A 27,592-nucleotide genomic window follows, 5' to 3' on the forward strand; every position below is an offset into this window, starting at 1 on the left:
AAGCGGACAGTGATGCGATTGGCTCTGTGGTTGGAGCTAATGCCCGCCCAAAATCTACCTAGACTACACAGCGAGTGGAAACCACTTCCTCATACTGCGAGGCAGAGTGAAATCCGACACCTCTGCATGCACTCTGCGAGGGAGAGAGAGAGAGAGAGATAGAAAGGGAGAGAGAGAGGGAGAGAGAGAGGGAGAGACAGAGAGAGAGGGAGAGAGAGAGAGAGAGAGAGAGAGAGAGAGAGAGAGAGAGGGAGGGAGAGAGAGAGAGAGAGAGAGAGAGAGAGAGAGAGAGAGAGAGAGAGAGAGAGAGAGAGAGAGAGAGAGAGAGAGAGAGAGAGAGAGAGAGAGACCACTGTGCAAACACTCCACGCGCAGGTCGTCTCCCCCCCCCATTCGGGAGCACAAGCTGCCGCGCGGCACACCCCCCCCCGAACGGGAGAGGGAGAGAGAGAGAAGGGGACCCGCACAGAAACACCGCCCCGCCGCCCCGCGGAGAGCAGAATGATACAGAGGGAGAGAGTGAAAGAAAGAAAAAAAGAAGAAAGGAAGAGAGGGAGGGAGGGAGGGAGAGAGGGTAGGGGGGGCCTTATCAATAATGGCCTGTCTTTTTCCACTGCAACAGCCCCTGGTCTGCTGGACGCACACAAGGAAGTGAATCCTCTCTCTCTCTCTCTCTCCCACCCCCCCCTCTCTCTCTCTCTCTATCTCTCTCTGTCTACCAGTCGCAGACTGTGTGGGCTGACAGTCACTCAAAGTGCTTATGGGCGGAGCCAGGCCATAACAGCCTGAAATCCTGAGGCTGAAAAATTATGGTTTTGAGTACTTGATTAGAAATATAAAACAATGAATTAAAAAAAAAAAAAACTTACAGATGTCTTCAATAGACTCACAGGAATTGTGTAAAGTTGCCCAAATAGTGCTAGGAATAGCAATGCAGGTCCCCTTTAAGTTATCGCATTTAGGATCTTCCGCAGGGTGAATATACGATCTCAGACACTGTTGTTGTTGTTGTTCTGTAATTGGCTGGAGCTAAAGGGATCCTAATCTCAGACCCTGTTGTTGTTCTCTAATTGGCTGGAGCTAAAGGGATCCTAATCTCAGACACTGTTGTTGTTCTCTAATTGGCTGGAGCAAAATGGATCCTGCATCTTTAGCTACAATGAAAGTGGAAGATGACCGGTTTACAGGTGTAAGCTTTGCTCTTCAACGTGTGTAACTATGTATATATACTCAACAACAGAAAAGATTCACGGATTGTGGCTATTTTAGGGTGGGGGTAGGTTGTCTATTCTATTCAAGACTTCTATTCTATTCAGGTCCTTTAGTTGTTTGTTAATGAAGACATTTTCTTTAAAGAATAACATTTCCATATTATTATGATCAAATTCAGGAGCCTGTGCCCTTAGACCTCTACTCCCATAGAGCACTACACGCTCGTTGGAACATTATGGACATGTTATGACATGTTATTATGTGCTTACCATCTTCTCCAGAGTCGGACAAGAAGATAGAAACCAATTTCCTTTCTATCCGGTTGCCAGCTATAGCAGCCCAGCTGTTGGGCAACATCACCACTCCCTGAATGTTAAGCTAGTCTATAGCTAATCCGTATCTGTGTCCATTAAACTGTGCTGAGCTATAGGCTATAGCTTACAGTCGGGTAGCTTTCTCAATTGATCCGATCCCCATCCAGACATCTACAGTATATATACTTATTATATCTACTGGGGGGGACTGAGATTGAGTATAACTGATCAGCTCTTCAGTTCAACACTTCGAGCACCTCTGTTACCTCACAGCAGACTGGACCTGTTACCTCACAGCAGACTGGACCTGTTACCTCACAGCAGACTGTTACCTCACAGCAGACTGGACCTGTTACCTCACAGCAGACTGTTACCTCACAGCAGACTGTTAGCTCACAGCAGACTGTTACCTCACAGCAGACTGGACCTGTTAGCTCACAGCAGACTGTTACCTCACAGCAGACTGGACCTGTTAGCTCACAGCAGACTGGACCTGTTAGCTCACAGCAGACTGTTACCTCACAGCAGACTGGACCTGTTAGCTCACAGCAGACTGGACCTGTTAGCTCACAGCAGACTGGACCTGTTAGCTCACAGCAGACTGTTACCTCACAGCAGACTGTTACCTCACAGCAGACTGTTACCTCACAGCAGACTGGACCTGTTAGCTCACAGCAGACTGGACCTGTTAGCTCACAGCAGACTGTTACCTCACAGCAGACTGTTACCTCACAGCAGACTGTTACCTCACAGCAGACTGTTACCTCACAGCAGACTGGACCTGTTACCTCACAGCAGACTGTTACCTCACAGCAGACTGGACCTGTTAGCTCACAGCAGACTGTTACCTCACAGCAGACTGTTACCTCACAGCAGACTGTTACCTCACAGCAGACTGTTACCTCACAGCAGACTGGACCTGTTACCTCACAGCAGACTGTTACCTCACAGCAGACTGGACCTGTTACCTCGTGAGACAAAAAAGTGGTCTGACGAATCAGAGACCGAGCTCCGTGACGCGTTCGCGGATACAGACTGGGACATGTTTAAAGGAAGCGCCAGTGACGTCAGCGAGTATGCTGATACCGTTGTTTGTTACATAGCAACAGTGGTAGACGGCATTGTCCTCACAAAGAAGGCGCGGGTTTTCCCAAACCAGAAACCTTGGGTAGACAGCACTATAAGAACAGCCCTAAACTCACGCACCACGGCTTATAACCTGGGCAGAGAGTCAGGAAATATGGAAGAATACAAGGCTTCAGTCTACACTCTGCGCAAGGCTGTTAAACTTGCTAAGAGGACATATGCTGAGAAACTGGAGACACAAATGGCACAAAACGACACAAGAGGCTTGTGGAGGGGACTGAAGACAATAACTGACTACAAAGTCAGCGCCCCCTCAATGGGGAGCGACGACGCCTCTCTAGCGGACAAACTCAACTCCTTCTACGCTCGGTTCGGTGTAGACAGTGTCGCCGCTAGCCCTCTGGCTAGTGACGTCACTGGCGCACCGGCTGTTGTGGAGGGGGGGGGGGGGCAACCGCGGGGGGGCGGGGGCGCTCTCTCGTTGTCGGAACACAGTGTGAGAAGAGCATTTATGCAGGTGAACACCAGGAAGGCTGCAGGCCCAGATGGTATAACAGGACGCATACTTAAGTCCTGTGCAAACCAGCTTGCCCCGGTGTTCACCGCCATATTTAATCAATCCCTGGCGGAGTCAGTAGTCCCTGCCTGCTTCAAGATGTCTACCATCATCCCTGTACCGAAGAAACCCTCCCCAACATGTCCAAATGATTACAGACCGGTGGCACTCACCTCTGTGGTCATGAAATGTTTCGAGAGGCTGGTCAAGGACCACATTTGTGCCTCTCTCCCCAGTGATATGGACCCTATGCAATTTGCATACAGGACAAACAGGTCCACTGATGACGCGGTCTCCCAGGTACTGCACAGCACTCTCTCCCACCTTGACCGTCAGAAGGGGGGCTATGTGAGACTGTTGTTCATTGACTACAGCTCAGCGTTCAACACCATAGTCCCCACCAGACTGGTGGACAAGCTGATCGAGCTAGGCCTGAGCTCCGCCCTGAGCGCCTGGGTACTGGACTTTCTGAGTGAAAGACCCCAGGCGGTCAGGGTGGGGGGTCAGACCTCCAACACCATCACCCTGAGCATCGGGTCCCCCCAGGGCTGTGTTCTAAGCCCCCTGCTGTACTCACTCTACACACATGACTGTGCGGCCAAGTTCAGCTCCAACTCCATTGTAAAGTTCGCCGACGACACAGTGGTGGTGGGGCTGATCTCGGACAACGACGAGAAGGCCTACCGAGAGGAGGTTGAGGTACTGGAACGTTGGTGCCAGGACAACAGCCTGCTCCTGAACATTGGTAAAACCAAGGAGCTGATCGTGGATTATAGGAGAGGACAGCAGGAGACACACACACCACTGACGATTAACGGGGCTACCGTGGACAGGGTGAGCAGCTTCAAGTACCTGGGGGTCCACATCTCAGAGGACCTGACATGGTCAACACACATAAACACAGTAGTAAAGAAAGCGAAGCAGCGCCTCCACCACCTGAGACAGTTAAGGAAGTTCAGAGTATCGGGGAAGATACTCCAGTCCTTCTACTCAGGAGCTGTAGAGAGCATCTTGACCGGAAACATCACTGCCTGGTATGGGAACAGCACGGCACAGGACAAGAAGGCCCTACAGAGAGTGGTGCGCTCAGCCGAGCGTACCACGGGTATTGCGCTACCTCCCCTGCAGGCTCTATACAACAAGAGGTGCAAATCCAGAGCCTGCAGGATAATGAAAGACCCCCACCACCCCAATAACAGCCTGTTCCAGCTGCTGAGGTCAGGCAGACGCCTGCGAACTCCAGCTACTAGGACGGAGAGGCTTAGGCTAAGCTTCTTCCCCCAGGCCATCAGAGCCTTGAACAATGAACATTGAGAGACACAGGAACTGAACTATCCACACACAAGCACATACACGACACGCACACTGAGCACGCTCACACACTAGCAGCCACTTTAACACTCATGCCGCACACACGCACACTTATGGCCAGAGGAAAGGCCACTTAAAGTAGTATAGCATCAGGAACAGTGTATTGCACTACTAAAGCTACCTAGCATGTCCTATATGCTCTGTAAATACTAATGTACAGATACCGAGATGGCACACCATGTACCTGTTTATTGCACTGTTTTATTGGATTCTATTAATATGTTGTACCACTGTATTTTATTGGATTCTATTATATGTTGTACCACTGTATTGCACATCGTCGCGGGCAAGACCAGCCGCATTTCATTGTATACCTGTATGCCGTGACAATTAAAACTCTTGACTTGACTTGACTTGACTTGACTTGACCTCACAGCAGACTGTTACCTCACAGCAGACTGGACCTGTTACCTCACAGCAGACTGGACCTGTTAGCTCACAGCAGACTGTTACCATAGTAGCCCTCAGCCCAACCCAACACCAGTATCCCTGTCCTTTTGTCACACTACATAATTGCACATGAACAAACAAATATGGAGATAAATGGCCAGAAAATAGAGCGCGTTGAGGAGTATAAATTATATTTTGGCACCACCATCGACCATAAGCTCAGCTCTTCAAGACCAACACAGATAACATCCACTCTAAGTGCCAACAGCGACTGTTCTTCCTCAAGAAGATGAGGAAGCTTCAGGTGCGACCATCAACCCTGCAGGCTTTCTACAACTCCTTTGTGGAATCGATAATGTCCTTTAACATCACATCATGGTTTGGAGTGATGCGTGCCATCAACCGGAAACCTCTCGACAGGGTCGTTAAGATCAGCGGCAAGAGCATTGGGAAGGACCAGGAGCCACTCAGCAGCATCCACAAGAAACGGACAGTTAAAAAGGCCTCCCAAATAGTTGAGGACAACACACACACCCTTCACACCCATTACAAACTAATGCCCTCAGGCCGTCGATACAGAGCTTCATCACTGAACAATGGGGGCTTAGGTAGCTTCGTGCCAACCTCCATCAGACTGCTGAACACCTAGGTGGAGGCCGGACTGCCCCCCCCCCCCCCCTCCCAAGGACTTTGGACTACTTAAAATAGACTCCCCCTTCCACCTGATGGACATATATCACCTGTACTACTATTATTTATTATTTATATACATATAGAACTGCTCCACATGGATTATAATATATCATGTACTGTAGTTTTAATGTAGTTGGTGTTTTTTTACATAGTGGTCTTTTTACTGTAGTTTTAACTATATATATATTTTTTTCTATAGTGGTGAGTGTCTATGTATTGTGACTGTATGTTTGTCTTTCAACCACTGCACAAATGAAGTTCCGAAAGGAAAATAAAGTAATTTGAAGTTGAAGTTGAAATGTAGTGATATAGATCAGTGGTTCCCAAAGTCGGGGTCGCGACCCAAAGGTGGGCCGCGAGCAGCCACGGATGGGCCGCGAGATGATTTAAAAAAAATAAAAAAAAAATAAAAAAGAAATAAAAAAAAAACATTTTTTTAATTTTTAATTTTTTAATTTTTAATTTTTTAATTTTAATTTTTTTTGTCAGGCCACTGAACTTAGAAGCAGGCCAGGACAGTGTTTCTAGTTGTATTCTAAAATTCTATTATATTGTATTCTAAAATGTGACTATATGGTTTTATATTAACTTAATAAATAAACAAAAACTAAAAATCTACTTATTTCAACGAACATTTCAAACTAAATAACAGATTATGCACATAAAACGCTGAAAACAACCGAAGCAACAATAGTATTTTAATGAGGCTATTATTATTATCATTATTATTTTGCAACAAGTTAGCCCTCTCATAAATAGCACATATAAATGAATAACTAACTTGAACTAACTTAATAGGATTGAAGTGATATTTGGCTTAAAAAATCGGTCGCCTGACAAAAAAAAAAAAAAAAAAAGCCAGACGATGTGCATTGGGCCGCGGCTCTCTGACGCCTTATTTTCTGGGCCCCGGCCTGAAAAGTTTGGGAACCCCTGATATAGATGACTTATATGTGGCTATAGCTCAGACCCCCCCCCCCCCCCCCCCCCAAAGCGTAATCGTGACTAAACATGGACTGGCAGGCTTTGTCTAGTTGAATGCAATCAAGCAGGCCTGTGAGAGCTTGGGCATAGATACTATAAAGCCTTGGTAACGCACTAGAACATAGATACTATAAAGCCTTGGTAACGCACTAGAACATAGATACTATAAAGCCTTGGTAACGCACTAGAACATAGATACTATAAAGCCTTGGTAACGCACTAGAACATAGATACTATAAAGCCTTGGTAACGCACTAGAACATAGATACTATAAAGCCTTGGTAACGCACTAGAACATAGATACTATAAAGCCTTGGTAACGCACTAGAACATAGATACTATAAAGCCTTGGTAACGCACTAGAACATAGATACTATAAAGCCTTGGTAACGCACTAGAACATAGATACTATAAAGCCTTGGTAACGCACTAGAACATAGATACTATAAAGCCTTGATAACGCACTAGAACATAGATACTATAAAGCCTTGGTAACGCACTGGAACATAGATACTATAAAGCCTTGGTAACGCACTAGAACACTATAAAGCCTTGGTAACGCACTAGAACATAGATACTATAAAGCCTTGGTAACGCACTAGAACATAGATACTATAAAGCCTTGGTAACGCACTAGAACACTATAAAGCCTTGGTAACGCACTAGAACATAGAGACTATAAAGCCTTGGTAACGCACTAGAACATAGATACTATAAAGCCTTGGTAACGCACTAGAACACAGCTGTTTCCCTGCAATTCTAGCACTAATCCCATTCATGTTTCGTCGTGGTAAGCCATGCACTGCTGACCCCATTTAACCAGCAGTGTGTGGGCGTTGAACTGCACTGATTAACTTGATATATAATCAAAGAAGGTGAACTCATTCAGATTCAGATTATTTTATTAAGCCATAATGTGTAAACACATTGGTCATCTGTTATGGCGCTCATTTGGTGATTAGGTTAGGTATATTATATAGTATGTTGTGTGTTTTTACATTGCCTGTATAGCGGCAGCCTATATATATGAGAGGCTCCACACAAGCTTAAATGCAACATGAATGAATGAATGAATGAATGAATGAATGAATGAATGAATGAATGAATGAATGAATGAATGAATGAATGAATGAACACTTTATTTAACAGATTGCAGAATGGGTATAATACAGTACGGCTCAATACACACAATTGTTGGATGCAGACCTGAGAAAGACGTTCGTCTTGTTTACATCAGGGTCCCCCCCCCCCCCCATGCATTTTCAATTCATAGTGAATAGCCTACTCCATGATACATCACTTTTATTAATACTCTACCTTCCCAATTCGGAGCTCATGGTATAAAACTCCTCCACCGTCACATCTCGCCGGGACTCGTCCACCCAGTATTCCACGGGGGCAGCTCCGGTGCGTGAGGTGGGCATGATGATGATGATGTCCGGTGTCCGGTGTCGGGTGGTCCGGTGGTCCACACACACACACACACACACAGACACACAAGCAGGAGGGGGGGGGGGTCCCGAGGAGTGTAACCCCAGGTCGATCTGTGTATTCACGGGTTCCAATCCTGACCACCACCACCAGCAGTAGGTTATTATATTGTTCGTTACACCCCAGTGCCCCACCACCAACGTAATAACAGTATAGGGCTGCTGTCTGTCAGACCCCCCCCCCCCCAGACAGACAGACAGACAGACAGACAGACAGACAGACAGACAGACAGACAGGCCGCGTCAGTCTGTTTTGGCTCCTGTGCGCTTTTTTTTTTTTTTTTATTATTTATAGAGCTCTAAATCAAAGATGTATTCTCTCGAATAGCGAAGATAATTTGACCAGCATATATGATGTGACACTGCATCATGGCTTTGATAATAAACACCCTATCCTCTTATCTTATAGGCCTAATGCGGGGAAACATTCAACGCTTCATTACTGACCTTATTATTATATAACTAAATTAGGCTACACACACGCGATTCCATCTGCAGATATAGGTTTACACTTCTTCTTCACTCTGAATATGTATCATCACGGTCCAAATGTGTCGCAGCCTCCATCATCATGATGAGGCCTATTATAGCCGAGTGAGTTGACAGATCCATATAATACGCTGCTGCTGCGCGCTTTTCATCATCTCCACAGAATCCATCCATCCATCCGCGACAACAACACGCCGGTGACGGTGACACGGACTGCGCTGTTTTTAATCAGAAACGCGACGCCGATGAATCGAGGAGGCGATTAATCGTGTCAGTCACCAACAGTCTCGGGTTTTTTTTTTTTCGAGCATATTTTGTGGAATAAACAGGAGAAGCGCCGCTTCGTCGTGGTGCGAATATCATCCGTCAATAATCCCTATACTATTACATGATCGGCGATCATCATCATATTTGAGCTGCTCTCATCGTTCAGCACGAAAGCAAACCGACGCACTTTACTCCTCGGTGCGCGCTGCAGGTTCCATCCTCCTCCTCGTCACCGGGCTGCAGGGCTGGGTGGAGATGTCGCTACCAGCGGTGGTGCTTGGGCTGGTGTGGTGTGTCGCTGCTGCTCGGGATATTATCTGTAATGTAATCTCTACTGTCTGTCTGTCTGTCTCCACGCCCCTCGACAGATGTCTCCCAATGCGTTGCATTCAGAGCATCAACTATATCTGCACTGCAATTGGAAGTGGGACGGTCAATCAAAAACAACGGCATGTTTATTATTTGTACCCTATAGAAGGTTGGTGGGCATCCAACTTTAAGGAGATCTTTTATTTTTAGAGCATTATTAACTCTTTGGAATAACCTGCCTCAAAACCTCTGCTGCATTTACAGTAGATTCACTTTAAAAAATAATCTTAAATTGTTTTTAACACTGTAAAGTATTTTTGTTTGACACTGTAATGTCATTTGAGCTATCTTAATTGTCAGTTTCATTATGCATTGTGTGTACTGACTTTTAATAATTTTGTTTTTGCAATAATAATTGTGTGTTTGTATGTTTCTGTATGTGTGTGTGTGTGTGTGTGTGTGTGTGTGTGTGTGTGTGTGTGTGCGTGTGTGTCCACGTGCGTGTGTGTTGATTGATTGATTGAAAACTTTATTAACAGATTGCAGAATGGGTACAATACAGTACGGCTCAATACAAACAATTGTTAAGTGTCTGTCTTGTCTGTGCCAGCGAGTGTGTGTCTGTGCCAGCGCGCTTGTGCCGTGAATTAAAATAATTTAGCTACAAAAGCTGAAATAGTTCCCGCATCATGTAACGCAAGAACCAACATCCGTTTACTCCCACGCAGGATTCCAGCTGATTTTGACTCTTTCTCTCAGCTAGTAATCTGCAGAGTCCAGATGTGGACGTACCACCCTGCTGACCCTGCACATCTTAAAACCCAAAGCTGCTGCTTATTTGCAACAGGGAGCAGGCGCACAGATGCTGCCACTGAGCCTCTGTGGATTAAGAAATACAGCCCATGGATTAAACCCTCATGAGGAGACAGAGGGTACTACACCAAGAGAATACAGTATTACACCCTCATGAGGAGACAGAGGGTACTACACCAAGAGAATACAGTATTACACCCTCATGAGGAGACAGAGGGTACTACACCAAGAGAATACAGTATTACACCCTCATGAGGAGACAGAGGGTACTACACCAAGAGAATACAGTATTACACCCTCATGAGGAGACAGAGGGTACTACACCAAGAGAATACAGTATTACACCCTCATGAGGAGACAGAGGGTACTACACCAAGAGAATACAGTATTACACCCTCATGAGGAGACAGAGGGTACTACACCAAGAGAATACAGTATTACACCCTCATGAGGAGACAGAGGGTACTACACCAAGAGAATACAGTATTACACCCTCACGAGGAGACAGAGGGTACTACACCAAGAGAATACAGTATTACACCCTCACGAGGAGACAGAGGGTACTACACCAAGAGAATACAGTATTACACCCTCACGAGGAGACAGAGGGTACTACACCAAGATAATACAGTATTACACCCTCATGAGGAGACAGAGGGTACTACACCAAGAGAATACAGTATTACACCCTCATGAGGAAACAGAGGGTACTACACCAAGATAATACAGTATTACACCCTCATGAGGAGACAGAGGGTACTACACCAAGATAATACAGTATTACACCCTCATGAGGAGACAGAGGGTACTACACCAAGATAATACAGTATTACACCCTCATGAGGAGACAGAGGGTACTACACCAAGAGAATACAGTATTACACCCTCATGAGGAGACAGAGGGTAGACTACACCAAGATAATACAGTATTACACCCTCACGAGGAGACAGAGGGTACTACACCAAGATAATACAGTATTACACCCTCACGAGGAGACAGAGGGTACTACACCAAGATAATACAGTATTACACCCTCATGAGGAGACAGAGGGTACTACACCAAGATAATACAGTATTACACCCTCACGAGGAGACAGAGGGTACTACACCAAGATAATACAGCATTACACCCTCATGAGGAGACAGAGGGTACTACACCAAGATAATACAGATTACACCCTCATGAGGAGACAGAGGGTACTACACCAAGATAATACAGTATTAAACCCTCATGAGGAGACAGAGGGTACTACACCAAGAGAATACAGTATTACACCCTCATGAGGAGACAGAGGGTACTACATCAAGAGAATACAGTATTACACCCTCATGAGGAGACAGAGGGTACTACACCAAGAGAATACAGTATTACACCCTCATGAGGAGACAGAGGGTACTACACCAAGATAATACAGTATTACACCCTCATGAGGAGACAGAGGGTAGACTACACCAAGATAATACAGTATTACACCCTCATGAGGAGACAGAGGGTACTACACCAAGAGAATACAGTATTACACCCTCATGAGGAGACAGAGGGTACTACACCAAGAGAATACAGTATTACACCCTCATGAGGAGACAGAGGGTACTACACCAAGAGAATACAGTATTACACCCTCATGAGGAGACAGAGGGTACTACACCAAGAGAATACAGTATTACACCCTCATGAGGAGACAGAGGGTACTACATCAAGAGAATACAGTATTACACCCTCATGAGGAGACAGAGGGTAGACTACACCAAGATAATACAGTATTACACCCTCATGAGGAGACAGAGGGTACTACACCAAGAGAATACAGTATTACACCCTCATGAGGAGACAGAGGGTACTACACCAAGAGAATACAGTATTACACCCTCATGAGGAGACAGAGGGTACTACACCAAGATAATACAGTATTACACCCTCACGAGGAGACAGAGGGTACTACACCAAGAGAATACAGTATTACACCCTCATGAGGAGACAGAGGGTACTACACCAAGAGAATACAGTATTACACCCTCATGAGGAGACAGAGGGTACTACACCAAGATAATACAGTATTACACCCTCATGAGGAGACAGAGGGTAGACTACACCAAGATAATACAGTATTACACCCTCATGAGGAGACAGAGGGTACTACACCAAGATAATACAGTATTACACCCTCATGAGGAGACAGAGGGTACTACACCAAGAGAATACAGTATTACACCCTCATGAGGAGACAGAGGGTACTACACCAAGAGAATACAGTATTACACCCTCATGAGGAGACAGAGGGTACTACACCAAGAGAATACAGTATTACACCCTCATGAGGAGACAGAGGGTACTACACCAAGAGAATACAGTATTACACCCTCATGAGGAGACAGAGGGTACTACACCAAGAGAATACAGTATTACACCCTCACGAGGAGACAGAGGGTACTACACCAAGAGAATACAGTATTACACCCTCATGAGGAGACAGAGGGTACTACACCAAGAGAATACAGTATTACAATTACACCCTCACGAGGAGACAGAGGGTACTACACCAAGAGAATACAGTATTACACCCTCATGAGGAGACAGAGGGTACTACACCAAGAGAATACAGTATTACACCCTCATGAGGAGACAGAGGGTACTACACCAAGAGAATACAGTATTACAATTACACCCTCACGAGGAGACAGAGGGTACTACACCAAGAGAATACAGTATTACACCCTCATGAGGAGACAGAGGGTACTACACCAAGAGAATACAGTATTACACCCTCACGAGGAGACAGAGGGTACTACACCAAGAGAATACAGTATTACACCCTCACGAGGAGACAGAGGGTACTACACCAAGATAATACAGTATTACACCCTCATGAGGAGACAGAGGGTATAGGCTACACCAAGATAAGACTTTCTAGTTTCTATACTTCCTCTTGGCCACCTTCAGGACCTGTCTTTCTTCTCTCACTGCATCCGACAGCCATGGACTGGGTGGAGGAATGGCGAGCAGGCTTCTCGACGAGGGTTGGCACTGCAGTATGATAGCTCTGTCGTCCAATTCACTATTAAAGGGAAGGTTCAGAATCTTTTAGAAGCAGTGAGCGCGTACCAAGACCCCACATTGACCCCTCCTGCTGGTAACTTTGTTTGGCACCAGTCTCCTGTCAATGAGTTATAAAACTATTCGAAATCCCCATTCCATGTAACCTACTTCTTTAGCTAAAGATGGAAAATATGGAAAATATATATTTTTATCTTTTAACTTTGTAAATCTGTTACTCCAGTGTTTATAAACATTACCAATGGAAACAAATCCTTTTACAGTCACAAAATACAGCAAATATTTCAACACATCAGTAAATTGGCCATTGGTACACTCTCAAGGAGAAATTAATTGGCTTACACTCTTTATATATAACACCAGAGCTGCTCACCATATCTCGCTAGATGTTTCTCCTGTGTTAACACTTCCTCCGGTCAATCCTCCTTCCAGTTACATTTCGTACTAGCTCTCGCTGTGCTCTCCCACAATGCACCTGCACCGGTCCGGCCACGCCCACTCTAGCCCATGTATTTAAGCGAGGGGTGTGACCGTACTTCCTCTTCTTTCACTTATGGAAGTGTTTTGCTACAGGCACACGTCAGCAAGTGTTATTAGTGTATTAGATTCGTTTTTTGTGTTGCTATTTTTCTGTCGAGATGGCATCACCACCGGGGCCTGAGGAAAAAGATTCTGGGCTCCACCAGCGGTTCACCACCGCGACCTCCTCCACGGGCAGCGGGGGCTCCCTAATCCCATGCTTGTGGCGGGAGGGTGAGCCTCAGCGGCATGCGGAGCTGGGTGCGTGCCTCCGGCCAGTCCGGTGGTCTCTTTGGTGGGTGACGACTTGCGGCGCAAGCTCCCCGCCGCCTCTGCTCGCTCCCCCCTTTCGGTGGTGAGCGGCTGTGGCGGGTGGTCTGACGAGCTCTTCAGCAGCGCCAGGGCAGCCCCCGCCTACCAAGTGGGTTCGGCCCCCCGACCGCAAGAGATATAGGAGCACGGCGGAGGAGAGCAGGAGAGGGAACCGCTTGCTCTCTTCCCCGAGCTCATGGCGGCCGGCAGCAGCGCGCACCAACGACGCCCCTGCCGACACCTGTCCCAGAGGACGGCGTGCCGTGGCTGGATCATCACATCCGGGATGTTGCGTCGAGGGGGCGGGGGTTTTCATCTTTGATGCCTCGCTGGCGAAGTCAGGGTTCGGTCAGAGCCCCGACCCCGAATGGCGAGGGGCCTGAGACACAAGAGATAAACACTGGGGGGAGAGACGGGCAGTTGGAACGCATCTCGAGGGGAATGCGATAACCGACAGCAGGTAAGGGGGATAGGCCTGGAAGGCTGTATTCCCCCTTTTTTCCTTTACCTCTCTCTCTCCCTCTGTTGTTTTCCCCTCTTACACCTAAACCCCCATATTCCCCCCCAAAGAAAACAACTATGTTTCCTTCCCTCTTAGGGTTTTTTATTGAAGCAATGTGTAAACTTTACACTGAATGTGTTGTGTATACCTTGAACGTAGAGTGTGAGGGTAACGAAAGAGCTGGGCTCTGTTCCCCCTCTGCCTCTCTCCTGCTTTACAGTTAACCCCCTATTCTTTCCTCCCCCCTCAAAATACTTAAATAAAAAGTCCCTTTGAAAGAGTGGCGATTTTTTGTTGTAACGAGCGTGTGATTATTCACTGTGTATTTTGGGTATGCCTCGTACGAAATAAGCAATGTGGGCGGCGTTTCTTTTTTTCCGATCCAATTCTTTCTCCTCTTTTTCTATATTTCTCCCATCCCAATTCCGCTGTGCCAATTCTCCCCTCCCCTGTCTTGAACGTTGCTCGCATATGCCCCCCACTGGACGGTTGTAGGGAGGATAGAAGCCTTGCATCACGTGTACCCTCCGATACATGTGGAGGCAGCCTGTCACATCTTTTCACCTGCCAGCGCGGACTCTCATTGGCGAGGTGTAACGTGTGGGAGGCTCACACTACCCTCGCCATTTCCTGTCTCTGCTGTGCAAGCGTCCCCCAACCGACCTGTAGGAGTCGCTGTCCACAACGTCCAGATGACCACCCATCGACTTCCACCCGCTAACTCTGCCAATTGAGTTAGTATGACGGCCGGCCCAAGCCGGAGGCAACACAGACAGCCGGAGTCGAACCAGGTGTCTCTTGCGTTGGTGACAAGCGCAATGTCCGCTGCGCCACCCAGCCGCCCTGGGCGGCGTTTCTTGTGTGTGAGGAGAGTCTGGATTCATGTGTGAACACGTTTTTTAAACAAGCGTAGACCCTGAATTCGCGATTGGTGTTGCTATTATGTGGTTAGCTTTGCAAAGCAATGTACAGCACATTACCAAGGGCGCTGCGCCTCTCTTTCACCCCGTCTGTGTGTTGCTTTACGTGATAAGGTGAAAACATGGCGAGCGACAAGTGTTTCGCTTATTAAACGGAGTCGTGGGCTTCGGGTGGACGCGTCTTTTAAACAGACGTAGCCTGGCCCCACGGTTTGGTGGTTAGCAGTTGTGTTTGGTTGTTCAAAACAATGAAGCGGGCACACGCTTATGGGTGTCTTTCATTTGTAACTCAGCCCCGTGTTTCACCTCATACATGTTTCGTGCTTACGCGAGGTTGGTTGGGGGGGTGGGGATAAACCCTCCCCTTTGGGTATGATTATATCCTTGGTAAAATACTGACGACGGAGGGGGGAGGACGTAGCTCAAAACGAGTGCGCCTTTTCACTCTGGGATCCCTCGTGCACATTAGCGCCATCACGCAAGTACGTAGGATTCCGCCCCGTCAGCTGCCTCGACGTCAGGGCAAATATTTGCATATCCTGCTCGTCGCAGGGAGGGGGGGGGGGGGCTCCCCATACCCACCGACTTGGAGGGTGGGGCTAGGCTTCCCGGCCATTGTAAAACGTCACAGGTACCCACTCCCAGGTAGTTTTTGGTTGAAACAAACATGCAGCGATGTCACTCAAATATGTTTGAACGTGCACCTGAAACGGGATATAACGAGGGTTACATCTGTAACCCTAGTTATATGAGTTCATGTCAAGTAGGCAATTATCTGTCTTGTAAAATGAAGCCATGGGGCGCATGTTTTTTCCCTTTGTAGGCATCGCGAGGCTAGCACTGCTTGTGTCAATTATGTCAGATCCCTCCGCTGAGAGGTTATGACATTTGTCAAGTATCTCAAAATCCTCCTCTGAACCCCGACCCCGCGAGATACAAAGCTCACTGGCGGAGTCAGGATTCGAAACCCCGACCCCACGAGATTTCGACCCCACGGGATTATGGCATTATGAGGAGAGAGCCTCCTCAGAGGAGCCTCCACCTCAGCGTGTGTTAAAGCCCCGGGGACCCCCATATGATGGGGCGTGTCCCGCAGCAGGAGGTGATGGGCGTGGGACCGGGCCTAAACCGTCTGTGGGCCCCCTTCCCCCCATCCCCTGCCATAACGACCAGGGGCGGATTTAGGATTGTAGGAGATCCGGGGCTTAGCCCAGATAGGTGCCCGTGTTTTTTTTTTATTTAAAAAAAAATAAAATAAAAAATAAAAAATGTCAGGCAAGGGGTGGTTTGGCAGATTTTATTTTAATTTAATGAACCTGTACGTGCAATTTCCTGCAATATAGAGCCTTCAATCTTGACCAATAAAGCTGCTCTTTTCACTATAAAACTCAGTTAACCATAACGTAGTTTCAAGTTTCAAGTTTCTTTAATAGTTGTCATACAGAAGTACAGAATACTTTTATACAAAATGCGTCTTACTGTTACGCTCCAGAGACTGTGCTAGACAAGATAAGTATCAATAACATAGTATAGCATGTAAATTAGAAGTAGAAAATGAGGTCACAGTGTTCAGTATAGACATATGTACAATGTTTGATGCAGAATAGACATAACTGAGTTACCATATAATATACAATACTATGCAGTGTACTAATATACAATACTATATAGTGCAAAGCAGAAATGGATGAGGTTCAATTTAGGTACAATTTACAGTAAGGTGTACGAGTTGTAGTGCAATCCTTTATCAATATAAAGTGTGGGGAGTGGGTGCTACAGTGTGTTTGTTTAAAGTGAGTGTGTGCTATAAAGTGTGGGGAGTGGGTGCTACAGTGTGTTTGTTTAAAGTGAGTGTGTGCGTGTGGATGTGTGTGCTATGTGCGTTTGATGGTTGTTGTGTTCATTGTTCATTGTTCGTTGAGCAGCCTGATGGCCTGGGGATAGAAGCTTCTTCTGAGTCTTTCTGTGCTCGCCTTGAGACTCCGGTATCGCTTGCCTGACCGCAGCAGTTCAAAGAGGCAGTTGTTCGGGTGACTGGAGTCCTTAATGATTCTCTTAGCCTTTCCCCTGCACCGCTTGTTGTAAATGTTCTGGAGGGTGGGGAGCCCCCCTACAATTGTGCGTTCGGCTGAACGCGTCACTCTTTGTAGTCTGCTTCGGTCTTGTGCAGTGCTATTCCCAAACCAGGAGGTGATGTTGCCAGTCAGTATGCTCTCTATTGTACATGAGTAGAATTTCTTAAGGATCTTCTGACTGACTTGGAACTTCCTTAGGTGCCTGAGGAAGTAGAGGCGTTGTCGTGCCTTCTTCACAACACTGTCAATGTGTGTGGTCCATGTCAAGTCCTCGGATATGTAGGCTCCGAGGTACTTAAAGCTGTTCACTCTCTCAACCGGTGCCCCGTCGATGCTGAGGGGGCTGTAGTCCTTGACCCCCGACCTTCTGAAGTCCACAATCATCTCTTTTGTTTTGCTGACGTTCAGGGAGAGGCTGTTTTCCTGGCACCATCCCGCCAGGACCTTGACCTCATCCAGGTAGGCCCTCTCGTCGTTTGCAGAGATCAGGCCCACCACCACTGTGTCGTCAGCAAATTTGATGATTGTGTTGCTACTCCGCTGAGCCACACAGTCGTGTGTGTACAGGGAGTAGAGGAGGGGACTCAGAACACAGCCCTGGGGGGCCCCTATGTTGAGGGTGATGGATGAGGAGGTGCAGTTGCCTGCTCTCACCACCTGGGGTCTGCCCGTCAGGAAGTCCAAGACCCACTGGCAGAGGTCATAGTTCAAGCCCAGGTCCCTGAGCTTGGCTATGAGTTTGGAGGGGACTATGGTATTGAATGCAGATGAATAGCATTCTCACATAGTTCCCCTTCCTCTTGTCCAGGTGTGATGCTGCTGTGTGCAGCACATGGGCTATGGCGTCCTCCGTGGACCTGTTGGGGCGGTATGCAAATTGCAGGGGGTCCATGTTGATGGGGAGGGAGGAGCAGATGTAGCCCTTTACTAGCTTCTCAAAGCACTTCATGGCTATGGAGGTGAGAGCTACAGGGCGGTAGTCGTTGAGGAAAGCAGGCTTGGATTTCTTGGGTACAGGGATAATAGTGGACTTCTTCAGGCAGGTGGGGATGACAGCCTGTTCTAAGGACAGGTTAAATATGTCAGTGAATACCGGGGCCAGTTGGTCGACACAGACTTTTAGGACGCGGCCGGGGATGCCGTCCGGTCCTGCTGCCTTCCTGATATTCACTTTTTTAAAGGTCCGCCTCACCTCATGCTCTGTTACCCTGAACACTGAGTCTCCATCAGCAGCAGACCCCCCCCCCCCCCCCCCCCCATTGCCGTGGCTTGTGGCCTGGTGTTGTTATTACCAGCATCAAACCTCGCATAGAAGGTATTGAGGTCATTTGCTAAGGAGATGTCACTGTTCAGTTTGAGGGAGGTGCCTTTGTAGTCCGTCATCGTTTTGAGCCCCTGCCACATAGCTCTGGAGTCGGCCTGTTCAAACTGGAGTTCAATTTTATCCCTGTAGCGCCGTTTGGCCTCTGTCACTGTCCTCCTTACGTTGTATCGCGCCACCTTGTGGTCATTCATGTTGCCTGCCACCAGGCCGTCGGTGTATGCTTTGGTGCGCGCTTTCAGAGCTTCACGGACGGATTTGTCTACCCAGGATTTTTGATTTGGGTATGGTTAGATTTATATATTGGGGGGGATATATCATATTTTTCATATGATCAAAAAGTGGTCGAGCAAGAGCATACCTTTGCTCCCCCAAGTTCAATAGTGGGAGAGCAGAGATGCTCCGAATGCTCTTATGGCCAGGCGTCTATGATTCACTGATACAAAGTAAAATAGTGCAGTGCAATAAAATAGTTAGTAAAATAGAATAAAATAATGCAATAGTGCATTGCAATAAAATAGTTATCATCGTATTTTTTCGGGAGGCCGGTAAGGAGTGCATTACAGTAGTCGAGTTGGCTTGAGATAAAGGCATGGATCTGGTTTTCAGCGTCCTTTTGATTTATAAATGGCCGTACTTTAGCTATGTTTCTAAGGTGGAAGAATTAAGTTTTTGTCAACTTGTTGATTGTGATTTAAAGCTTAGGTCTGAGTCTACCATAACACCAAGACTTAACTCACTCAAATACAGTTAGCAGCTGGATAGACCACAGATGGAAATGAGCTTCTGCTAAATCTGGTGCAAACATATTTTCATGTAACAATGATGAATTGTCAAAAAAAAAAAAAAAATCAAATTTTTTTTTTAAAATAGATTTAGGGCTTTTCAGAAAACATTCAGGGCTTGAGCCCAAGTAGCCACCCCCTAGCCCCGCCCCTGATAACGACATCACTGGGCTCGCGTTTTCTGATCCGAGAGATATGTCCGAGTTGAGGTCTGCGTGGCAGGTCTCGACTCACGTTGTCAATTGAGAGGTCTCTCCGGGATAAACCTGGCGTCTTCCCCTCTCGTGTGAGCGGAATTTGTGACGGATGGTTTTTCCCCCCAGGCTCTGTATGTAAATCCTGTATCAGTGTCCTTGTGAGGACCAGTCTCCTCCTGTTTTTACCCAGACAGGGGGGAGAGACGTTGTGTTGGGAGCTCTTTCTTGTTAGAATTCGCCCGCCACCGTCCTCGGGTCTTACGAGCCTACACGCTGTTCGATATCAGCGCTTGGTCTTACGGGGCCGATATCAGCGACTGGCCCGGGCGTGTTCTCAGGTGTTTATTTGAAACAGCCTTTTTGGGGCCGGCGCGCCCTGGTCTGTCCAACGGCATAACAGCGTTTTTACGCGGTCAGCCGGGAAGGAGTTTTTATCTCTACCGAGCGCCAGATCACTGCCAGCTCGAGGGCTTGCGTGCATTTCCGGGAAATGATGGGGCAGATCAAGCGTCGACAGGGGGGTTTCATGCCCGTTAGGTGGGCCACTGAGAGCTGTGCATTTGCGTATACACGAAACGTGTACCTATCCCTCTCTCCTTTGAAGAGGCGCGGCAGCGTGAACAAGCACGGGACTCATCCTGGTTGCGCCGGACCGGATCAGTTCCACCCGGTGTCCGCCGGGTCACAGATATATGTTCTGTTAACCCGAAGGGCCCTGGGCTTTTACGGGGGAAAAATGTGTCAAACTATTTTCTCTGAACCCCGACCCTGCGGAACTATTGGCGGGGTCAGGGTTCGTGGTAGGGTCGGTTTACTGGCGGAGTCGGGGTCCACGAGGTTGTGACCCCATGAGATTGTGACATTGTGCACGGCATGCCAAACACCCTCCCCTCCCCCCGCTCGGTGGGTGGGCCGTCGGGGGGCTGTTTTTACAGTCAGCCCCTCTAGGCGCTCCTGTGGCATGCCAGGCTGAGAAGGGCCTTCACCTGTTGTGCCCTGTCTGATGCGCTGGTGGTATAAGGGGTGGTGTCACAAGTAAACGCCTTGAGAGGTCTCGATGCCACGGCCTTGTTGACCTCACCAGGACCCTTTTGTCAGGTCCTGGCCCCTGGACTCGGCGGTAAGCCTGTCCTGAGTGGTCCGTGGGGCTGGGACCTCCTCCGTGCCCCGCTGCTAAAGCTTCGCCCGCGGAGTCGGGGTTTGGAACCCTGACCCCACGAGACGCCTCGTGGGCAACGTCTGGGTTTAACAACCCTGACCCCACGAGGTGTGGAAGCGGTAACGCGTGCTTATGCTACATACGTTCCCTGGTAGCATGCGGGGCGCGGGACCAGGTAGTCGCAGGCCCTTCTGTCCCGCGGTCTGCTCACCCTGTGCGTTTGTTGGGTGCTGTCCCCTCTTTCGCACAGTCGGTGTCCTGTTCCCCCCCCCCCACCCCTAACTAGGGGGGGCCCGGACCCTCCCCGGTGTTCTAATGGTTGTAGGGGACCTCAGCGGGTGCATTTGTCGGGCTCTCCGCCCTGCTCCGCTCCTGTGTCCCATAGCAGAGCAGAGCGAGTAAAAAATGTAACGAAAGTTATCCTATAACCCTAGTTACATGAGTTCTAGCGAGCGCTCTGTTCTCACGCGCTGAGGACCCCTAATTGTCTTCCGAATAATGGTTGGGAAGAGCGGAAGTACGGTCACACCCCTCGCTTAAATGCATGGGTGAGAGTGGGCGTGGCCAGACAGGTGTAGGTGCATTGTAGCGAAAGCTTTCAGGTTACAGTAGGTAACAAGGGATTGTCCCATAGCAGAGCAGAGCGAGAGCTATAACTCTTGTAACTAGGGTTATAGGATAACCTTCGTTTGCTGCTCCCAGCGGTTGGAATGAGATGCAGAAGACTTTGAAAATTGACAAATTGATCCCCTTCACTACTTTTAAGGACTCTATCGCAGAGTTGTTGACACACACCTGCAACTGTCACCTAGCCTTTGAACTTGTATTTGACTTTATTACATATACTTGTAATTTTATTTGGTTGTTTGATGTGTGTTTTAATTATTTCCCTTACCTGTGATGTACAGTATGTATCGTCTGTGTCTTTTCTATTTAATTAAATGTAATTGTTTTTGTCCCTGTTACCCTTCAAGGGGCCCTTTTGTTCTCTCACCAGGCTGTAGTTGTAAATAAGAATTTGTTCTCTATTGACTTGCCTGGTTAAATAAAGGTTAAATTAAAGAGAAAAGAATAAAATAAAAACACATTTATCTTTTGTTATTCCCTGTCAATCAAAGTGGATACATTTCTATATCAAATTGTTTGAGGTGGGGCTACCTGTTCATTTAGGGTTTGATCACTGACTGGGGTCTTTAAAGATTAGTCACCTTTTTGACTATGCATCAAATATGGTTGATTTTCACCGTAAAATCCATCCCAAACTGAGGAACACAGAGTATTATGCAAGAAGTGAGTCACTGGCTCAAGGTAAATCAAATTAAACATGTTGCTACATCAGGTACAAACAATGGAGCGCCACTTAGTGACTAAACATGGCACTGCAACTAAATAATAACAGAAATATACTAGGCACATTTTTTTTTTTTATTGGTCTTTTTCCCCCTCCATTTTCCGCCGATTTTCTCCCATCCCAATGTTAGTCGTATGCCAATTCCCAGTCCCTTCCTGGTCGCTGCGCACTTACCCCCCACAGTCAGATCATCTGGGAGAGTGGAGGCTACCACGTGCTTCCTCCGACACACGTCCAGCCAATCACCGCTTCTTTTCACCTGGCAGCGCGGATTCTCATTGAGAGGGCATAGCGTGTGGGAGGACCACACTATCCCCCTCACGTCCAATCCGCGCTTAGCAGGCGCCCCGACCGAACTGTAGGAGTCGCTGTTTACAACGACCCGGACCCACCCCGCCAGCTTCTCCCACCCTCTGATACAGCCAATTGTATCAGTGCAGACGGCCAGCCAAGCTGGTGACAACCCCGGAGCTGTGAGCTGGATTCGAACAGGCAAATCCAGCTCAGCTCCGGGGCTGGTGACGAACGCAATCTCCGCTCGGCCACCTAACCGCCCTACTAGGCACATTTGTGACTCTTACACAATACATGATACATCACCAATCATTTAGACAGAAAACGTTTGTTTTATTATACTTTATTATAGCGGGGTTATAGGCAGTATTATAGCCATTAGCCACATGATTATAACGTTGTATGTCATTTACAGAGGGAAGAGCAGGCAGCCACTGAACGTGGTCGGTTTTTTTGCGGCAATGCCATTGCCAACAAGCCTGTGAGAACCAGACACACGAGTATCTACTATATCTCCAGCTTCCAACTGGAGAATCAGGTCTCCAGATACAACCTGATTCCCTCCGTTGTTACGTATATATCTGCTCATGATGTGGTCACCGTTCTTAAAGAAGCCCAGGTGAATATTAAGGGCATTGCGGTCATCCATGCCGCTGGCGGTGAAATAGTAGACGCCTCTCACGGGTGCTGTGAACGCACCCGTTACGGGGCTGTAGGCTTTACCGGTGTTGGTGACGACGTCGTTGTGGACAACCGTGGTCAATGCCGCTACGGGTCCGAGTGTGTTCGTTAAAGCGGCAAAGAAGGCCACCTTCGGTCTGTCTGCGTTCGCTCTCTCCAAGACCTCCACTCGACTCTCGCTGGAGCTCAGGCTGCCTTCCAGCGACACCATTGCTACGGCTTGTTCTCCGTTCGCCGTCTCCACGGCTGCCAGTCCGGTCTTCAGTGTCCGCGTTTCTCCGTCTAGGGCCTGCACCCGGCTCTCGGCCTCGCCTACTTTGGACCGCAGGGCGGCGTCCTCTTCCTTCAGGTCTTCCACTGTGGTCTTAAGGCTGTGAAGTTCAGCCGCGGCGACTCTCAGCTCCACTTCGTGCCTCAGCACCCCTTTGTCCAGGCTCTCCACCTGACTCTCGCTGGCCCCCAGTCTGGTCTCCAGGATGGCCTTGTCTCTCCTCAAGTCGTCCACCGTGATGCCCAGGTTCTGAAGTTCAGACCTGGTGGCACGCTGCGCCACCTGCAGCTCCACCACCGCGTCCCTCAGCACCCGCAGCTCCGCCCAGACGGCCACCGGCATGCTCTCCGGAGCTGTGGCGACGGTGTCGGTGCGTTGGAGTCCGTCCCCCTGGGCCCCAGAGCAGGCCCCGGACAGACAGAGCAGCAGTGCTGCGACAGCCCTTATCTTCAAACACGCCATCAGTAGGTCGAGTGTGGAGCTGTACAGGATGCAGTCTGTGGCTTTATACCCACTGGGCAGAGTGAGCCGATCCATGAGAACTCTCACAGATGCCCCTGGAGGTGGGTCATGGGGTCTGGGAGGGAGAGAGTGGAAAAGAGAGGTCATGGGTCACATTAAGACACATTTAAAGTCTCCCCCCCCCTTCTTCAAAAAGTGGTGTAGTATAAATAGTATGATTTAGTTATATTATAATAAAATAAAGATTATAAAAGTATATAGTATATAGAAGTATAATATAGAATAATACATTATATAAATGTATAGATACATTGTGTGTGTGTGTGTGTGTGTGTGTGCGTGTGTGTGTGTGTGTGTGTGTGTGCGTGTGTGCGTGTGTGTGTGTGTGTGCGTGTGTGCGTGTGTGTGTGTGTGTGTGTGTGTGTGTGTGTGTGTGTGTGTGTGTGTGTGTGTGTGTGTCCTCAAAAACGAAAACTAAAATGGCCAATTTTGGGGGCACCTGTTAAGGAGACATAATGGACAGACATACAGACCATAACATGAAACAGTTAAGAGACATAATTGACAGACATACAGAAAATAACAGTTGTGATAAAGTGTGTGATGATGTGATAAAGGTCTGGGAGCAGAGATTGCAGGTTGGCGGGTAACACTGTGGGATGTGTGGCTGAGAAGTGGACACTGTAAGTGGTATAGTCATAATATACAGTATATAAGAGGTCATAAATATGTCAATATGAAGGAAACTATAAAAGAAGGAAGGGCCATCACGTCACTGTGAGCGCCCATTGGTGCAAAGTGTGGAAACTTTCAGTTCGGCCGACATTGAACGGGATCAACCGTCTCCTGGTTTATGACCATTATGTCATAAAATGTCAGCAACCTGGGCGTCATCCTGGACTCCACCCTTTCCTACCAAGCCCATGTCTGTTCTTTTTTTTGGTATCCACTTTTTCTCCTTTTTTTCTATTTTTCTCCCATCCCAATTCCACTGTGCCAATTCTTCCCTTCCCTGTCTTGAACGTTGCTCGCATATGCCCCCCACTGGCCGGTTGTAGGGAGGATAGAAGCCTTGCATCACGTGTCCCCTCCGATACACGAGGAGGCAGCCTGTCACATCTTTTCACCTGCCAGCGCGGACTCTCATTGGCGAGGTGTAAGGCGTGGGAGGCTCACACTACCCCCGCTATTTTCTGTCTCTGCTGTGCAGGCGTCTCCCAACCGACCTGTAGGAGTCGCTGTCCACAACGTCCAGACTACCACCCATCGACATCCACCCGCTAACTCTGCCAATTGAGTTAGTATGACGGCCGGCCCAAGCCGGAGGCAACGCCGACAGCCGGAGTCGAACCCGGTGTCTCTTGCGTTGGTGACGAGTGCAATGTCCGCTGCGCCACCCAGCCGCCTCAGCCCACGTCTGTTCTGTCACCAAATCCGCCTTCTATCACCTCAGAAACATCTCCAGACTCCGACCATCACTCTCCGACTCCACAGCAGAGACCCTCATCCATGCCTTCGTCACCTCCCGCCTGGACTACTGTAACGGGGTCCTGTCCGGGGTTCCAAGCAAAACCCTGGACAGCCTCCAGTACGTTGAAAACTCAGCTGCCAGGGTTCAACTCACCCACACCAAACCCTGGCAGCACATCACCCCCACCCTCATCCACCTCCACTGGCTCCCCATCAAATCCCACATCACCTACAAAACCCTCCTCATCACTTAGTCCCTCCATGCTCTGGGACTGGCACCTTAAATGAATGAATGAATGAATGAATGAAAACTTTATTTCACAGATTGCAGAATGGGTACAATACAGTATGGCCCGATACACACAATTGTTAAGGGGATGCAGACCAGAGAAAGACGTTTGTCTTGTTTACATCAGGGTCCCCCATTTTCAATTCATAGTGACATTTATGACATACACAACATACATGACATTTATGGCATAGGGACATAAATGACATACAGGTATATAGTACTGTTACATTTGTGACATATACGATATGCAAATATACAGTACTGTTACCCATAGATCCTGACAGAGAATATACATATGATGGGGAGGGGACTGTACATTAGGAGGGGGTGGGTGGGTGGGTGGGGGGGAGAGAAATATACATACGGTGGGGAGAGAATATATACATATGGTGGGGAGGAGACTGTACATTACGAGGGGGTGGGTGGGTGGGTGTGAGAGAAATATACATACGGTGGGGAGAGAATATATACATATGGTGGGGAGAAGACTGTACATTAGGAGGGGGTGGGTGGGTGGGTGGGTGCGAGAGAAATATACATACGGTGGGGAGAGAATATATACATATGGTGGGGAGGAGACTGTCTATTAGGAGGGGGTGGGTGGGTGGGTGGGAGAGAAATATACATACGGTGGGGAGAGAATATATACATGCGGTGGGGAGGAGACTGTCTATTAGGAGGGGGTGGGGGGTTAGGACATTTACGGTGGCCAGTTTCGAATTGCAGCCTCCCGTAGGTGCTCTTTAAGAGCGGTTTTGAATGTGGGTAGGGATTCACATTCCTTTACAGCTTTGGGTAGGGCGTTCCACATTGATGTGGCATAATTGCGAAACGTGTTTAGTCCCTTGTTTGAGGTACCTTCAGTACCTCACTGACCTTCTCCACCCCCACATCAAGTCACGGTCCCTGCGATCCTCGGACACTGGTCAGCTCTCCATTCCCCGAACCAGACTACGGACCTTTGGGGACAGGGCTTTCAGCGTGGCAGCTCCCACCCTCTGGAACTACCTCCCCGCAGAACTCCGCAACACCCCAACTCTGGACTGCTTAAAAAAACTGCTCAAAACCCACCTCTTTAACATGGCCTTTGACCCCTAGCTTCCTATATTTAATGTTGTGTATCTGTCTACCATGTTTGTCTCTTGTTATTGCCTTGTGTAAAGCGACCTTGGGTTTCATGAAACGCGCTATATAAAACTAATTATTATTATGTTTATGTCATTTAAACAGGTTATTACCTTGGATGTCAGAATCATCAGCATTTTGTTGCCTTGTTACCTAGCTAACGTTTCATAATTGGTTGATATATTTCCTCAGCTGGTATATTTAGAATTTTAATACAGGCTTCAATAGAACTGGCACCAAGCAGAGCATAGAACGCATGGTACTCGGACGTAGTGACCCTTCCTGCCTCCCAGCCCGCCTCCCTGCCCCAAAGCAGTACGACTGTGAGCCCCAGTGGGAGATAGTGACCCTTCCTGCCTCCCAGCCCGCCTCCCTGCCCCAAAGCAGTACGACTGTGAGCCCCAGTGGGAGATAGTGACCCTTCCTGCCTCCCAGCCCGCCTCCCTGCCCCAAAGCAGTACGACTGTGAGCCCCAGTGGGAGATAGTGACCCTTCCTGCCTCCCAGCCCGCCTCCCTGCCCCAAAGCAGTACGACTGTGAGCCCCAGTGGGAGATAGTGACCCTTCCTGCCTCCCAGCCCGCCTCCCTGCCCCAAAGCAGTACGACTGTGAGCCCCAGTGGGAGATAGCAGGGGTTGAAACTCTAACAGCTGTTCTCAGTCTCGGATTCACAGAAGTGGATGAGGTAATGGTATGATGGAACAGAGTTTGGTTAAATATGAATTCATCTCAGCCTGGTGCTGGTGGAATGCAACATGGGAGAATCTCACCTCACACACACATGTCCTATATCCAATCTGTTTCCATGAAGAGATTGCATAATGTAA

The 27,592-nt window shown here is 48.2% G+C and overlaps 1 protein-coding gene across 1 annotated transcript in view; it reads right to left on the reverse strand.

Annotated features, from left to right (window-relative positions):
• The window catches only part of LOC311248240 (uncharacterized protein), a gene marked incomplete at both ends in the record, with an annotated part of 41,565 nt that extends 33,535 nt beyond the window's left edge, over positions 1 to 8,030 (reverse strand). Inside the window, 2 exons of the mRNA XM_084339160.1 lie at positions 4,993 to 5,044; positions 7,924 to 8,030. Of these exons, the coding sequence (XP_084195286.1) occupies positions 4,993 to 5,044; positions 7,924 to 8,030 (159 nt within the window). The remainder of the gene's footprint in view (positions 1 to 4,992; positions 5,045 to 7,923) is intronic.
• Between the last annotated feature and the right edge of the window lie 19,562 nt (positions 8,031 to 27,592).

Source organism: Notolepis coatsorum (genome assembly GCF_963971535.1).
Source record: "Notolepis coatsorum genome assembly, contig: SCAFFOLD_135, whole genome shotgun sequence".
NCBI classification, from domain to species: Eukaryota; Metazoa; Chordata; class Actinopteri; order Aulopiformes; family Paralepididae; genus Notolepis; species Notolepis coatsorum.